Here is a 16,480-nt window from a genome sequence, read left to right as displayed (position 1 = left end):
CATACATCCTTCAGGGCCAAAAGAAGATCATTTATTGTCATTGGATACACCTAAAATAAACAAAAACCCCTTTTTTTAATGAACGGGTTGTACAGAAGTATTCACAGTAAGTTAACGGAAACCTTACTGAGCCACAATGTGTGTTTATTAATAATGGACGTCGACAGGGGAAAGTTTGAACATTTCGCTTCAGGGTGGCCTCCCTTAGATACCGTGACCATGTGATCGTCCTGCGGTTGTTTTTAATTGACTGACAGAAGCAACACGGTAGAACATGATAGGCAAACTGGTCGGCTTACGTAAAGCTCCAAATATGTCAGTTACTCACCGCTTTCTCCTGAAATCCGTCTTAAAGACGGTCAGCCCTGTCAGGTCAAGGCGATTTTCCACGAAGACGCGCAGCGACCTTCTGACATACGTCTCGGAGGCAGGCTCCGGAACGAGGGATTTGCGGGGCGGCCTAATGACCGGAATTGAAACCCGCAATACAGGAAAACGCGGACAAGCGGTACCCAGGTATCTGCAAGTGGCAATTACGGGAGAACTACTGTTTGTATTGTACCAAACTCAACGGTTTCATACTATATTTCATACTCATACTATATTTGTATCATTAGCAATCGATTATAGGACTTTAATGTTGCCTTGAACGGAGTCGACTGTGGTGAAATGCTATTGCGGGCACCGAGCCAGGCTTCGGTAGGGGAGATAACTAGTGTGACGATCGTCAGTATATGTTTCGTATCTACAAAGAATAATATAGTGTCCTGAAATACAACTAAAGTAAGTTATTTATTTATTTGATTGGTGTTTTACGCCTTACTCAAGAATATTTCACCTATACGACGGTGGCCAGCATTATGGTGGGAGGAAACCAGGCAGAGACCGGGGGAAACCCACAACCATCCGCTGGTTGCCGCAACACCTTCCCACTTACGGCCGGAGAGGAAGCCAGCATGAGCTGGACTTGAACTCGCAGCGACAGAATTGGTGAGGGGCTTCTGGGTCATTATGTTGCGCTAGCGCACTAACCAACTGAAGCACGGAGGCCCCCTACAACTAAAGTGAGAGATTATGTGTTACTGTTATCAGTAGTGAAGGAAAATGAAGGTAAATATGTTTTTAAAAAATCGGTAAAACACATGAAAAAATTTCCACACCGTTAACTGTTTTCATAAACTAATATTTTATAGGACTTAAAAAAGTAAGTAAAATATTGTAATGAATGTTTTTCTGAAAGGTATGCATGAAGAGTCAGTCTTCTTTAGTAGTACTTGTAATGCTTCAAATATTTTACAAGCATTTTTTAAGACAAAATGAACATTACTTTAAATTTAAAGATATAACATGTTTTATTAAATTTAAATAACTTTAAAGTAATTTCCACTTTAAGTCTAAAAAAATATGCACAAATTTAAGTTCATTTTTAACATTGATATATTTTATACCTCTACATATTAATTTCCTAATGTAGGCATACATTAGTGTATGTATTTATAAAGTATATAAAATTGATCATTTGTAATATTAGTTACAGCTTTGACTAAATCCACTTACAAATTGTATTACAAAATTTGTTATCTATTTTCATATATTCCTATAATGTTCCAGAACCCTTCACTTTAGAAGTGAATAAAATATCAAGTGTACTTTATAAATATGTTTTTTAGTAATTGTACCATTTAGTAGATTTAATTTTATCAGTTCTTAACATTATTGGATTTTTGCAACACATTATACATAACTCATGAAACATTGGATTTATTTTATAATCTTGGGTATAATGCAGAACTCATCATTCCATTGTCTTATTAAGTTCATCCTACAAGCGAAGAAATTCACCTAGTGTGCCCTCAGGTTAAAAGTTTTGCTCGGACTGGGATTATTGAAAATGGGCAAAACATTTACAATCATAAATCAAGTCCACCCAAAAGATCTATACGTGGTAAATAAGTAATTACTGAAAGAGTCAGGTTAGGTAAATTTAGTATCAATATTGACAATATTTTTATTTTTATTTCTGAGTATCTTTTTATTAAGCCTGTGACAAAAAACGACCTTTGTGCAATAGCTACTCCAAGGGGGCCTCCCTGGCTTAGTCGGTTAGCGCGCTAGCGCAGCGTAATGACCCAGGAGCCTTACACCAATGCGGTCGCTGTGAGATCAAGTCCAGCTCATGCTGGCTTCCTCTCCGGCCGTAAGTGGGAAGGTGTTGTGGCAACCAGCGGATGGTTGTGGGTTTCCCCCGGGCTCTGCCTGGTTTCCTCCCACCATAATGCTGGCCGACGTCGTATAAGTGAAATATTCTTGAGTTCGGCGTAAAACACCAATCAATAAATAAATAACTAACTTTAGTTGTATTTCAGGAAATAAATAAATAAATAAAGTAATAGCTACTCCAGTTCAGCTGAATTTTGGATGTCTTTCTTTTATGACAGAATTTGCCAGAATCATAAATTAATTTATTTAAGAAAACTAACATCTTGTATTATTTTTTTTTTATATAATATCAATAAGCCTCTGATAATGTAAATATAGTGTAAAGTTTAAAGAGAAATAAAAACAAATTCAAAGAAAGTATTACCTTCTTGAGAAAAAACGTTACATACATGATCACAAAGGCACATATGTTCAAGCCTTGCAGGATGTCATGGCCAGTTCCACGGAGACATCCTTGTGTTGTCTTCAATCCCAGAGCAAGATCCAAACACAGACTTTCAACCTTTGGTGCAGGTCTCTGGTGGCACGTTGCACTCTTTTTTGTCACACAAGTTCCAGTGGCATCATTGACAACATGTGCTGTAACTGCACATGGCATCCTTTGGGATGTTTTCAGTTGCGGCCCATATCGTTGAGTGGGAATAGAATACAATGCAAGAAATGTATTCTAGGATAGGCATTCATTTTTTTTTAAACACGTAGGGGAAAAATATTATTTTTTCTCTTTCTGCTTAAAATTAGTCATAGCTTACATGTACTTTTTCAGAAATTTGTTGATATTATTGAAAAGATATATTTTTCCCTATGAAGGGCAGTTACAACACTTTCTACCTGTTATTTTACTCTCATTTATATATTTCACAAACAACAAATATATGGATTACGACGTCTGTTTATATAGTAGTGATGTTTCGGTGTAGGTGTTAATAAGGTCATCAAACATAATGATGAATTGGTTACAGCAATGGATATTTAAAGAGACTTTAGTATGGATCCATTTTAAGATGAAAGCAGTTAAGACTTAGTTACCATACTTAGTTGTAACTTTTAAAATGGCAGTGGTTAATTCTGGAAGAAAAAAAGCCACTTAATGAAAACATAAGTAAATTATGAATTTAATGTTTATCATAAATGTTGACAAATTTAATTTGTATATTCATGCATGTACGTAGACATCAAGCCCACATACATGAATTAATATATTTGTTTAATTGATTGGTGTTTTATGATTTATTCAAGAATATTTCAGTTATACAACGGCGGCCAGCTTTATGAGTGAAGGAAACGGAGCACAGCCTGGCAGGGGTAACCCACAATGATCTGCAGGTTGCTGGCAGACCTTCCCATTAATGACCAGGGAGGAAGCCAGCACAAGCTGGACTTGAACTGCATTGTATACAGGCTCTTAGATATTGCGCCACATTGGCATACTAACCTCTTGGCCATTGAGGCCATAAGTGGATTTATGATGTTTAGTTGAAATGTAAATAGTCGAATAAATGAACAAACAAACAAATAAATAAAATAAATCATGCATGACAGCATATAAAATGAATAACATCCTGGAATTGAACATACTAACTGTACAAGATGGAGGGTAAGTCTTTTTTGGAAGTGTAAGCTTCCTCTTTCCACATACATGTACAATATTAGAACTGTACAGTTGCGTTTACCATGCAGAGTCCTCCCTACCTGTACTTGGTGGTAAGTATAGGGACTTTGACAGTGGCTTTGGTGCAGCAGCCCTTTCTTTCTTACTGTGGTGAAAAAACGTATGATGAAAATATAATACAATTTACACAGAATTAATTATGATATATATATATATATATATATATATATATATATATATATATATGGCATGGAGTTGTGATACGATTTGATGATAGGATATCTTATAATAATTTAAGTCTGTACAAATAGGCCTACTAAAAAAGTACCTTTAAAACTATTAAAAGATAGGTGTTCACAGAACTTTTGTAAAATAAGTAAGTGCTTCATCTAATTACATTTGGACCCTCTTTTACACTGTTGATAGCAATAATTTAATCTGTAAATTAAGTTTATATTTGCACATGACATTTAAGATTTATCATGCAAAAACACTTTACAATGGGTTGAGTAAACAGTAAACCAGGAAATAAGAAGTTACAGCCAGGGGAACAACGATTGGGAATGTCAGACAGTCACTACAGTTTAGTACTAGTAATATTATATATAATTGATATGTAATTGTATTCATACTTGGTGTACAAATTTGAAATAACAATGATAAAGATATTGAGTACAAGGTGATTTACCAGTGAATGGTCATACATATGGATGTCATGAAATATAATATCTTGTATTCAGTAACAGTGAAATAAAGTATTGGAAAGACATTCATCGCAATATTTTACTTAATTTCTTAAAATCTCTAAATTCACTTAAACTTTTGAATAGTTGATGAGAATTATTTAATATGTATTATAGATTTTTTAAATACATATTGCAAAGAAAATTCACTATTGATAGCTAAAGCATAATCTCTAAATTTAATTGTATTTTGGCTCAGCAGATATTTTGGATCTTGAGACTTTTTTTAGCCTGAACAACAGCATGCTGTACACTTATTTTAAACACATTACGTTTTTAAAATTTTGCGCAGCCCACATGGCTGGGTGTGCTGTATATATGAGACATACACTGGTGATTGTCACACCAGTTATCTCCACTGCTGAAGCCAGCTTAGAAATCGGTCTTTCTAACTCTGTTGACTTTGGTATGATACCAGCAGTAATGGCCATTTACAGAAACCTCGGCACTGCTATTTAGGGTTTTCATGTATTCCGGGTTTTCTTTCTGGTCATTAGGCCGTCCGGGGGTGTCATTTACAGAGAGGAACATGGAGAAATGAGACGTTCCCTAAGACAGGTTCGCTAAGTGCTCATAGCAAACTTAAAAGTTGTAACATGGGAATTTTCATATTATATTCCTTATAAGCCAAAGGGCCAAAGTGCTGAAGTAGTCGCAGCTTCAAGCCGCAACTCAGTTCACTGTAGCAGAATCGCCAAATGCTGTGTTTGGGGATTTCATGCCGGGTTAATAGAAATAATGGACTTGACGAGGGTTATTAAACAAACACGGAGTTACTATAGTTTCAGATTCAATTGACGCCGCTGCACATGCTGCACATGCTGCACATGCATAATAATAAGTTATACTATGTCTTCTGTACCAATATCTGTGTGCGTCTTTATACACGGTAAAAGAGTTTTAAGTCAGGTCTCTGGTTTGAGTCAGGTCTCTGGTTTGAGTCAGGTCTCTGGTTTCACAAATTTGGTTTAAATGGATACGTCTCGTGTATGTCCCAATCAGAGATTAGAAGACTCTTAAAAAGTAAAAACTAACACAGTATTAATTGTTCGTATTGTCAAAATTTAATGTTAAAATGTACATATGGCCATGTAGTGGTAAACATGAAAGTTTTATTCCTTCTGTTGACAATTGAATTACTTTTTCAGATCATTGAAAAAGAAATAAATCCCAATGTAGACAAGTGGGAGGCAGAGAAACAATTCCCAGCTCATACTGTCTTCAAGAAACTTGGAGATGCAGGTTTTCTCGGAGTAACCAAACCAGCAGGTACAATCAGTATGGTAATACTTACGATGTACACTACCAGTACCTAGACTTATTCATCTAGTCAATAGGTTCAGGATCTAGCAAACCTGAAATCGTGTGTGTTTTTAAGGTGTGAAATGCATTAGTCTCCATTTGAAGACATTGTAAAACAATATGAAAGTGGATAAAGTCCAACAAAAATTATATATATATATATATATATATATATATATATATATATATATATATATATATTTGAAGAAACAGAGAAAGATCCCCTGGTGAGGAGAATTTACATAGGAAAAAAATAATAAAACGCCCTCTCAACTTTCTACATTCTGTTATATTCCTCTCAACTTTCTACATTCTGTTATGTTCCTCTCAACTTTCTACATTCTGTTATATACAGTTGAGATTCTGTTATATTCCAGGAATATAACAGAATGTAGAAAGTTGAGAGGGCGTTTTGTTATTTTTTTCATATATATATATATATATATATATATATATATATATATATATATATATATATATCTGAAATAGGGAAGTTTGCTTGATTTAAAGTCATTATGATGACCTTGGATCTATGACTGAGGTCATCGTTTTTATTTTGAGCTCTTCGAAGTTAGAAACAAGTGAATGACCAAACATTTTGACCCCTATAATAGGTTCCAAGGAGATGACTCGCCTGTCTTGACCAATGTGGTTTGACACAAGGTTCAAAACCGGCCTTGGACAGAGACTGTTTTATGTCCATGTGGTTCAATGTTTGTTGAACCTTAGTGACACTAAGTGCAAAGTCACTGCCCATCCTGTGGCTATTGGAACAGTCTTTTGTTGAACCTTTGTGACACTAACTGCATGGTCATTGCCCATCCTGTGGCTATTGGAACAGTCTTTTGTTGAACCTTTGTGACACTAACTGCATAGTCATTGCCTATCCTGTGGCTGTTGGAACAGCCTTTTGTTGAACCTTTGTGACACCAAGTGCATGGTCATTGCCCATCCTGTGGCTATTGGAACAGTCTTTTGTTGAACCTTTGTGACACTAACTGTATATTCATTGCCCAATCTGTGGCTATTGGAACAGCCTTTTGTTGAATGTTTGTGACACTAAGTGCATGGTCATTGCCCATCCTGTGGCTATTGGAACAGCCTTTTGTTGAACGTTTGTGACACTAAGTGCATGGTCATTACCCATCCTGTGGCTATTGGAACAGCCTTTTGTTGAACCTTTGTGACACTAAGTGCATGGTCATTGCCCATCCTGTGGCTATTGGAACAGCCTTTGTTGAACCTTTGTGACACTAAGTGCATGGTCATTGCCCATCCTGTAGCTGTTGGAACAGCCTTTTGTTGAACGTTTGTGACACTAAGTGCATGGTCATTACCCATCCTGTGGCTATTGGAACAGCCTTTTGTTGAACGTTTGTGACACTAAGTGCATGGTCATTGCCTATCCTGTGGCTATTGGAACAGCCTTTTGTTGAACCTTTGTGACACTAAATTCATAGTCATTGCCCATCCTGTGGTGATTGGAACAGTCTAACATTCGTTGAAGACCAGATTTTTCCCCACAAGTATCACACATCCTGTCTTTCCAGTCATTTGACCATCTAGTTTTGTTTTGTCAGTCAGAACAGTGGAATTATAATTGCAGAGGAAAAAATTTTCAGAATAGGGAAGTCTTTAAAGCCATTATTAACAAAGGCGTAATCTGACTGAGCTTCTAAAAGAGTACCCTACTCTAAAGCTTTTTTGAGATTTTTATGTTACGTGCACAGGAACTAGTTTATCATTACTAATACAAACTACACTTGATTGTACATATGTAAACTGGTGTTTCAGAGTACGGTGGTATGGATCTGGACTACACATATAGTATGGCTGTGGCGGAAGAGTTGGGCTTCATCGACTGTGTGGGTGTTCCTACTGCCATTGGGGTACAGACGGACATGGCCACACCAGCCCTAGCCAGGTAAATCACTACTTCATACTGTCAGCTGCAGATTAAAACCAGGATCAGATATCTATGTACAAGAACACTGTGAATAGGAAATGATATTTGTGCACCTGGGTTGTACTGTTTACATGTTTGAGGCCATGGCTACTACATCAAAACCCATCGTTATGTGAACACTGGTATTTTCTTAGAAAGAGTTAGTACGCTTGGTAACCTTATACCTTGTTGTGAACTGTTATCATTTTCTGTTGCTTGTGTTGTGTACTTTTACTCTTGTCTGAGATAGTGTTTCGTATATTTGATTAGAGTTTAATGCCACGCTGAAGAATTTGTCTCTTTGTACATATACATTTAACAGTGATCAAAGTGATTGGTGTAGGAAATGAGTGCTCACATTCAGATAGTGTACAAATGTATCATGATGTGGAGTAGCCATCCACATTTAGTCAGGAAACTCAAAACCCAGTAAATACGTTTCACATCATAAACGTGTATTAGTTGTTAACATGGTTAAGAAACAAGAAACAAGAAACGTACCTATAAATAGAAAGATATGACAATTTCCTTATGTTATGTCGGAGTACAGATATTCTGTCTACAAGTTTTGTTATATCCCACATAGTGATTTATATCAAGTGACTTTATTTTCCTTGATAATACCAAGATGCCCATGTGCTCCAAAAACCCACCATACACAATCTATGTATCACTGATAACACTACAGTGACATTGACCCCCAAATAGGATAACATCAGCTGCAGAAAAGTTGAAAAGATATGTCTCAGTATGTGGTAGCTTACTCCCTTTAGTTGGAAGCAGAATTGATATGAAACCTTACAGGTATACGACTGCTTGCCTCAGTTGCCAACTACTCTACCTAATTGCAAGAAAATCCTCTGTAACTACATGGATATTTTGTAAGCAGTGGTGTCTACAAAACATACGCTGAGGTGTGATACAAGTACATGCACTCCAATATCTAAGGTGAAGATAACATGAACAACGGAATACTTGAGTTGTCAAATGACTTCAGTAAATGACCTAAAGTTTCGAACGCGAGTAACTGTAGTTAATTTTTGCATGATCTTGGTTGGCGGCAAGATGACAGAAGAGAGCGGTTAGCCCCCCCACCCATTTCATTAACCTACATGTACTAGGTACTTTGCAGTTCTGATTGCTAATCCCCGCCACATGGGGTTGAGTCACTTACAGCCAGGTGTGCAGGTCTCAAAATTAGTAGGCCTACATGTAGATCTATAAATATATGCATGAATAAAATCAAAAAAAGTATTAAGACAGACAATATCTATTACAAACCTTTAAATTCCAAACACTGTCTGAAAGCATGACTACGCAAAACAAGGAATGTACGCTGCAGATGAACGGATTATTGGGACTAGGCCGACATGGAAGTCACCTCACACCATTATCTGGTGAATGGCTCTCTGCTGAGGACCCTCATTATGCAATGAATATGTGTGCAAATGTATTTCATGTAAAGACAAGTTTCATTGAGACTGTCATCAGCTTCCCCTGTCCATGTAATTCCAATTTGGCAGGTCAGTTTACAAGCACATTTTCTTTCTTTACAGTCGGAACTATCCTCCTATTGCAATTCCTTTTCCTACATTCTTATATTGGTAACCTTTCATTAAACATGAAGACATAATCAACACAAGGTTTCCAAAAACTACCACTATTTACTTTTTCAACCTTTTTAGTAGCTATTTGTGTCAGTCCAGCATATTAGGAGACAGGGTTTGTTTGAGTTGTTATCACATTAGGAGTTAACATCCCCCCGTCACTGGCTTATCTGAGGATACTTGATTCAGGATTAATTAAATGAAGTATTCATGTTTACAAAATATAGACGGATCTTGAGTTGACAGTCTTTCAAATTACTCCAGAATGAAGAAGAAACGCTTTGCTGCAGCGGTGTAAACGCACTTGTGTAGGTGTTGTTTTGATCCCAATCTGACATCTTCATCTTGTCTGCTGGTAGGCCTAGTTTGAAAGTATTGATTTGCGGTATGCTAAATTCTGCTACAGCTTTGTATACTGAGAGCCCTGCAGGTTAAAAACAGATATTTGACTTGACACTCCAAATGCGTAAAGATACTTGGTAGTCGCGCTTAATCTCCACAGAGTTATGTCCCAAATTCCCATTTATAACAAAATAATGATAATAAAACAATCAAAATGTCGCAAAGGGCGTGTACCAAAATATTTATAATTAAAACTGAGAAAACCATGAACTGTTGGTGGTAGGAGCATAGACTGACTGCTCATTGAAGCGTGAGCTTATTACCTTCTTTAACCGTTCATATAATCCCCTGACCACCCCTGGTGCTCTAACAACCACTAAAAGCATTTGCATAAATTAATAGACAACCACGGCCGTACTACAATTTTATGCGCTCTTTTATTCATCTGGCCAACCACAGCCATGACTCACAGAGCAGCTATGGGCAACTCGTAAAACTCCTTCCCGCTGTCCAAAGCTTTTGTTCTTTCGTTTATTTGGTCACAATTATTTCTTTACATTTGGTCTTAGAACACTTACATGTAGGTAGTACTCAAACATTGCATCGTCACAGAAGAAAATCTGTTCTATTGTAGTTAGAACCGTTTTGTGTAGATTGCCCTTGAGTCTCCATTTGCAGCGAAATGCTTAAGCCATTACTCAAAAGTGATGCAAAAAGTCAAAATCACAGTTTAATCCATGTGGTTGTGTCATGTAACTGAACTCTTCCATGACGTCACAGGGAAGTCCTGTGCAGCAACACATAACTGTGGCAGACTGCATCATCACGTTGATGTTAGCATATATACATATATATATATATATATATATATATATATATATATATATATATATATATATATATATAAACAAGACCGGTTGGCCCGTTGTCAGTATAATGTGCGGGGGGTGTCCTGTCCGGGACCTTTGGCGTGATACTTCAGTGGTGGTAGCACTTTGCCAACATGGAATCACCCTGCCACAAGAGGACACAGTTATATGTACAGATACATGTCATGTGAATGAAAAATTGTTAAGTATGGTGTAGAACCCCAAGCATACACACCTGTGCACCAGTGCTGTATTTTAGCATACCTGATTACGTGTATTGTTTTCTTGATGGCAGGTTTGGCAGTGATAAACTGAAGGCAGAGTTTCTAGCACCTTCCATCAGTGGGGATTTTGTCTCCTGTATTGGTGTCAGTGAAGCTGGGTCTGGATCAGATGTGGCCAGTAAGTATATGCTCTCAGACACTGACAGCCTGTTGGTTATCACTGTTAGTGTTCATTTATTTTATTTATTTGATTGGTGTTTTACACCGTACCCAAGAATATTTCGATGGCAGCCAACATTATGGTGGGAAGAAACCGGGCAGAGCCCAGAAGGAATCCACAACCATCAGCAGGTTGCTGGTAGACCTTCCCACATATGGATGGAGAAGAAGCCAGCATGAGCTGGACTTGCACTCACAGCCACCCCTTTGGTGAGAAGCTCCTTGGTCATTGCGCCGTGCTGTCATGCTAACCCCGTTGGCCACGGAGGCCACCACACTGTCATTCATATCCATATGTTCATGCCAAGTTCGAGTACCTCAAACATGGCTTGCCCATATGAATCAAGAGGAAATTAGATGTTATCTGTGTGCTGAATTAATATGTATTATTAAGCTTGTTGAAGGTTACAAGAAGATAAGGCCATACTGTGACTGTATGTATCCTGGTGATACAGTTATCCCCCTTGTTTTGCCGTTGAGTTGAAATTGACTGCTTTAATTTATTTTTAATCCAAATCTTCACAAGGGTTTGTTTTGATAAAATGTGACCTTGTGAAATGTTTAGTGAGTATTTTTACACTGTATAACTTTATTTATGCAGGTATTAAGACAACAGCAGAGAAGAAGGGAGGTGATTACATAATCAATGGCAGCAAGATGTGGATAACCAATGGTGCACAGGCTGACTGGATGTGCTTGCTGGCTAACACAGGCCAAGGGGCCAGTCATCAGAACAAGTCCCTCATTTGTCTGCCCATGTCCACACCAGGTGAGCTCATCAGCACTAACTACTCATATTTTGCATAAGTTAGTGCATCTTATTAAGTGCGAAGAGCCAGGGAAAAGGTGACAATATTAATGCATTCCAATTACGGACAGTGTATTATATAGTGATTCTGTTGAATTCTGTGACATCCTAGTGCCTTCCCTACATTAGATATAGAAATAATGCTACATTTCCTTTTGGACAGTGTCAGGATTGTGATGTTTTGCCCAAACATCTGGAAAACTGCATCATGTTCAAAATGTGTTAGGTTTACAGCTATGAAGTGTGTCATACTGTATTGTAGACTGTTGAATATTTATTTTTTTATCAATGTGCATGTCATATTTATTTCAAAAAAGGTAAAAGTTTAGATGGTGATATGTAATAGAAAAGTTACTTGTATATGACTTTTGTCCTGAACAGGTGTAAAAGTAGCGCGTAAAATTGACAAATTAGGATTGCATTGTTCCGACACCGCTGAGATTTACTTTGATGATGTGCGTGTGCCACAGACCCACCTGATCGGGGAGGAGAACAAAGGGTTTACCTATCAGATGTTACAGTTTCAGGAGGAGCGGCTCTGGTGTGTGGCTGCAGGTAAAAGACCTTTATGAAGCTTACGACTGGTAGTAACAAACTGTCGCAGAGTATATGATGAGCACTAGAGCCTCGGAGAAGTAAAAACAGGAGACAGTATATGATCAGCTCTAAAGTTTGGCTGAGATAGGAGAATATATGAAAGAGAAAATAGTGAGCACTTGAGTTTAAGACAGTTGAAAAGGTGCAACACAGAATGTCAGCCAAAGATTACAAGGGTGAGAGTTTGGTTCAGGTGCAAAGATGACAAAGGTGAGAGTACGGTTCAGGTGTAAAGATGATAAGCTAGAGTGAGAGTACAGTTCAGTTGCAAAGATGACAAGAGTGAGAGTATGGTTCAGGTGCAAAAATGACAAAGGTGAGAGTACAGTTCTAGTGCGAAGATGACAAGAGTGAGAGTACGGTTCAGGTGCAAGATGACAAAGGTGAGAGTACAGTTCTAGTGCAAAGATGACAGGAGTGAGAGCACGGTTCTGGTGCAAAGATAACAAAGGTGAGAGTACAGTTCAGGTACAAAGATGACAAAGGTGAGAGTACAGTTCAGGTGCAAAGATGACAAGAGTGAGAGTACAATTCTAGTGCAAAAATGACGAGTGAGAGTATGGTCCTGGTTCAAAGATGACAAAGGTGAGAGTATGGTTCAGGTGTAAAGATGACGAGTGAGAGTACATTTCTAGTGCAAAGATGACAAGAGTGCCTCTCTGGTGCAAAGATGACAAGGGTGAAATTATGGTTCAGGTGCCATTATGACAAGGGTGAGAGTACTGTTTAGGTGAAAAGATGACAAGGGTGCGAGTATAGTTCAGTGGCAAGATTACAAGGATCAGAGTACAGTTCAGGTGCAAAGATGACAAAGGTGGGGGTACAGTTCTTGTGAAAAGATGACAAAGGTGAGAGTATGGTTCATGTCAAAAACCAATGGGGAGAACACTCTACTTATGAAGTGAAATGAAAGAAGGACACTTTACAAAAATACAAACCTGACAAACAAGAGTTTTATTTTGACAAGAACTTCTATTTTTCCACAGCCTTAATTCCAATGGAGAAAATCATACAGCAGACAGCTGAATACACACAAACAAGGAAAGCTTTTGAGCAGCCATTGTTGAGTAACCAGGTGATTCAGTTCACACTGGCTGAGTTAGAGACAGAACTGGAGAGCTTGAGGTCTATGCTGTACAGAGCTGTTGGTAAGTTTCTGAATGTGCTGGCAAAATTTATAATGCAGGTAGAGTTAGCACTAGCTCAGGCAGTTATACAGATGATACAGGTGTGTTGCTCCTGTCATCACAGGTGAAATATGGAAGTTGTGCATAAAATATTAATGGACAGTTTGTGGTTCTGTTAAAAGCTCTTCGAAAACTGGCTTCACTGCAGATCTGGACAAGAGAACTGTGAAGGATATTAAGAAAGAAATTTCTGCATTTAAATAGTGAATTGAAATCAAGGTTTTGGGGAAGGTGGTCAGGCAACTACAGCAGATCTGAAAAATAATGGGCTTGTATGTGTGCCAACTGTCATTGTGGTTTTGTGTGACTCAAAATCAAGTCATCAACAGTCAGTCTGTCTGAAATGTTAGAAGGCTGTTATATTGTTGTTATAGTATTCGTTACTTGTCAGCAAGTGGATTGACTTACTGCCAGTGGGTTTCCAGCCCTAAGTCTAATGAGAAATTTAGGGTTATGCACTGTCTGGGTATAAAACACTCTTCATACAATATGTACAACAGCTGATGTGTAGCCGTGTTTCAGTGGTTTACACAACTTTCCAAGATTCATATGAATTCCACAAGTAGCCCTATAATGGAGAAGCAAGCTGTATTTATCAGCAGCTAATTGAGTAAAGTATGGTGAGATAGGCCGCTTATGTTATGAGCCCAGGATAAATAGGTGGTTATCAGGAAGGCTTTACAAAAGTGAGCTTGAATCCTTCAACAGCCCCCAAACTAAACATTACCATTTTTTATCACTTTATTATTGAGTAATCCTGAATGTTCTTTGTAAGGCAAATCTAAACATCATCGTGTGCTCATCACTTCAGCTCTCTACATACAAGGGCAGGATGTGACCAAACTGGCATCTATGTGCAAACTAAAGGCTGGTAGACTAAGCCGTCAGGTGACAGACAAGTGCCTTCAATTCTGGGGGGGCATGGGCTTTACACACGATGCCTATGTCAGTCGCATGTACAGGTAAGTACTATATTGGTCATTTTTTTTCTTGCCCAAATGTGTATGTATGTTATGGACGAAATTATTGTTGGAGTTACTAGCTGTGAGATTGGTTAGCCATGTTCCCATCTTAGCTTTTGCATTAACTGCTGTGAACTGTTACCTTCACTTACCTGGAACTCGGTGCCAATGAATTCTGAATTCATATCACCTGAATGTATGGAAGTACTAAAGACCATAACATCGCAAATAACATGTGTAACTTACGCATCCACTTGGACATCAGAACTTCACAAGCTGACCTTTTCAAATCATGTGACTCGGTTGCTAGGGTGGACTTGGTTACTCTTCCCAAAATTAAGAGCACCATTTTTCACAAGATAATTGATTATAGATCATTTCTGTTCATTATTAACACATATGTTAATGTTAAGACTCCCAAACAATTTGTCGGTTGCCCTTTAGATGGCATACATTTTATTGGTTTGAATCAAATCGTTCCATGAGTTTATCTTCTTCTGGATGATGTCAAGTGCGGCCTACTCTAATTGAAAATGGATGTTAGCGAAGTTTGGCTTGTTGTCGATGTAACAGATACATTTGTGGTAATTGTGACGTTATGGTCTTTATTATTCATGAATAACTAGGTGATATGAAGAATTACTGAAGGGGTACAGAAAACATGTTTTTGTATCATACAGCTTTGACAGCTCGTACAGCTTTGAGGACAGTGCACAGGGAATAACCAAGTTCCAGATTAGTAAATGGAGGAGTACAGATCTGTATTTCTGAAAGCTAAACTGGGAAGATTGAAACAGATTTCAGATGTAAGCAGCTACATACAATAGTGTACATGTAGTACATGGTTGTAGATTTATTTATTTGATTGTTTTTTCATACTCTGTTCTGGAATTTTTCACCTTTGTTACTTTGATACTATAAATCATCAATCAAATAAATAAATAAATTGATACTGTGTGCGTGTGATATCAGTTTTATAAGTGGAGGTAGGTGTAGAAAACAGGCATTCCTTACCCACAAACCTGACTGCTATCATACAGGTGCAGAGATTTGAGCACAACAGATATAGATCAGTCAATCAGATGTATTATTCTGCTCTGTTACAGAGATACCGACTTCTTTCTATAGGAGGAGGAGCTGATGAAGTCATGCTGTCAATCATCTGCAAATACATGAATATTGTACCGCAAAGTGGAAAGGCCTCTGGATAACAGAACAGAATCCAACAAGGCTTATCCTGTACATATATTAGGCTCTACTTCTACTTCTGTTCAGTCTGACAATCTTTGTACAGACTTGGCTTCAGTGCATGTGCATGTGCCTCTCTTTATAAACACCTTACATCACTACCACCTCTGTAAACAAGTTTCACCACTGAGCCAGTGCAGTACGATGTACTACGACTTGTTGGCTCAGCCGTACCACTAAAACATGCTAAATGTCCTCTCATGAAGATGTAATGCAGTATTCATCATTGTTTTAGGCAGTCCTTGGAATTGTGCTATGCATAAATTGGATAAATGCATATACAGGTATTAACAAAGAAGGTGCAAATGGTGGCAGTGATGTAGATGCAATGTATGTGCAGTGAGCGGTACATGTGCCGTGTAGACTGTGGAAGACACCTACATGTTTGTATATATGATCAGTGCAGCTTTCAGTGAAGAAATCTGTTTACATTATAACTGTGCAATTACGCAGACAAACAACAGTGTACCTTAATTGTACCACATTTATCAGAGTGGTCCAAACCTATGTTACAGCACTCTCTTGTCTCTCAGGTCAGAGTTTTAGTGTATGAGTGACCGTGTTCTTAAAACATTTATGTAGTACACCAGCACTG

General features: G+C 37.9%; 1 protein-coding gene across 1 annotated transcript; it reads left to right on the top strand.

Annotated features, from left to right (window-relative positions):
• Nucleotides 1-277: 277 nt before the first annotated feature.
• On the top strand, nucleotides 278-16,478 carry LOC135461253 (probable acyl-CoA dehydrogenase 6). The gene is made up of 10 exons (XM_064738257.1): nucleotides 278-516; nucleotides 5,073-5,133; nucleotides 5,724-5,844; nucleotides 7,672-7,801; nucleotides 10,936-11,042; nucleotides 11,685-11,852; nucleotides 12,273-12,446; nucleotides 13,475-13,636; nucleotides 14,487-14,637; nucleotides 15,746-16,478. The coding sequence occupies exons 1-10, from the start codon at nucleotides 314-316 to the stop codon at nucleotides 15,846-15,848; spliced, it is 1,380 nt and encodes a 459-aa protein (XP_064594327.1). The 5' UTR covers nucleotides 278-313; the 3' UTR covers nucleotides 15,849-16,478.
• The last annotated feature ends 2 nt before the right edge of the window (nucleotides 16,479-16,480 follow it).

Source organism: Liolophura sinensis, chromosome 1, assembly GCF_032854445.1.
Source record: "Liolophura sinensis isolate JHLJ2023 chromosome 1, CUHK_Ljap_v2, whole genome shotgun sequence".
NCBI classification, from domain to species: Eukaryota; Metazoa; Mollusca; class Polyplacophora; order Chitonida; family Chitonidae; genus Liolophura; species Liolophura sinensis.
This window is presented reverse-complemented; position numbering and strand designations above follow the sequence as displayed.

Excerpts from the sequence above, each read along its gene's own strand:
- LOC135461253 (XM_064738257.1), top strand. The coding sequence starts at position 314 with ATGTCAGTTACTCACCGCTTTCTCCTGAAATCCGTCTTAAAGACGGTC. Across the intron at positions 5,845-7,671 it reads CGGAGTAACCAAACCAGCAG|AGTACGGTGGTATGGATCTG; the intron begins GTACAATCAGTA and ends CTGGTGTTTCAG. Across the intron at positions 11,853-12,272 it reads TCTGCCCATGTCCACACCAG|GTGTAAAAGTAGCGCGTAAA; the intron begins GTGAGCTCATCA and ends TGTCCTGAACAG.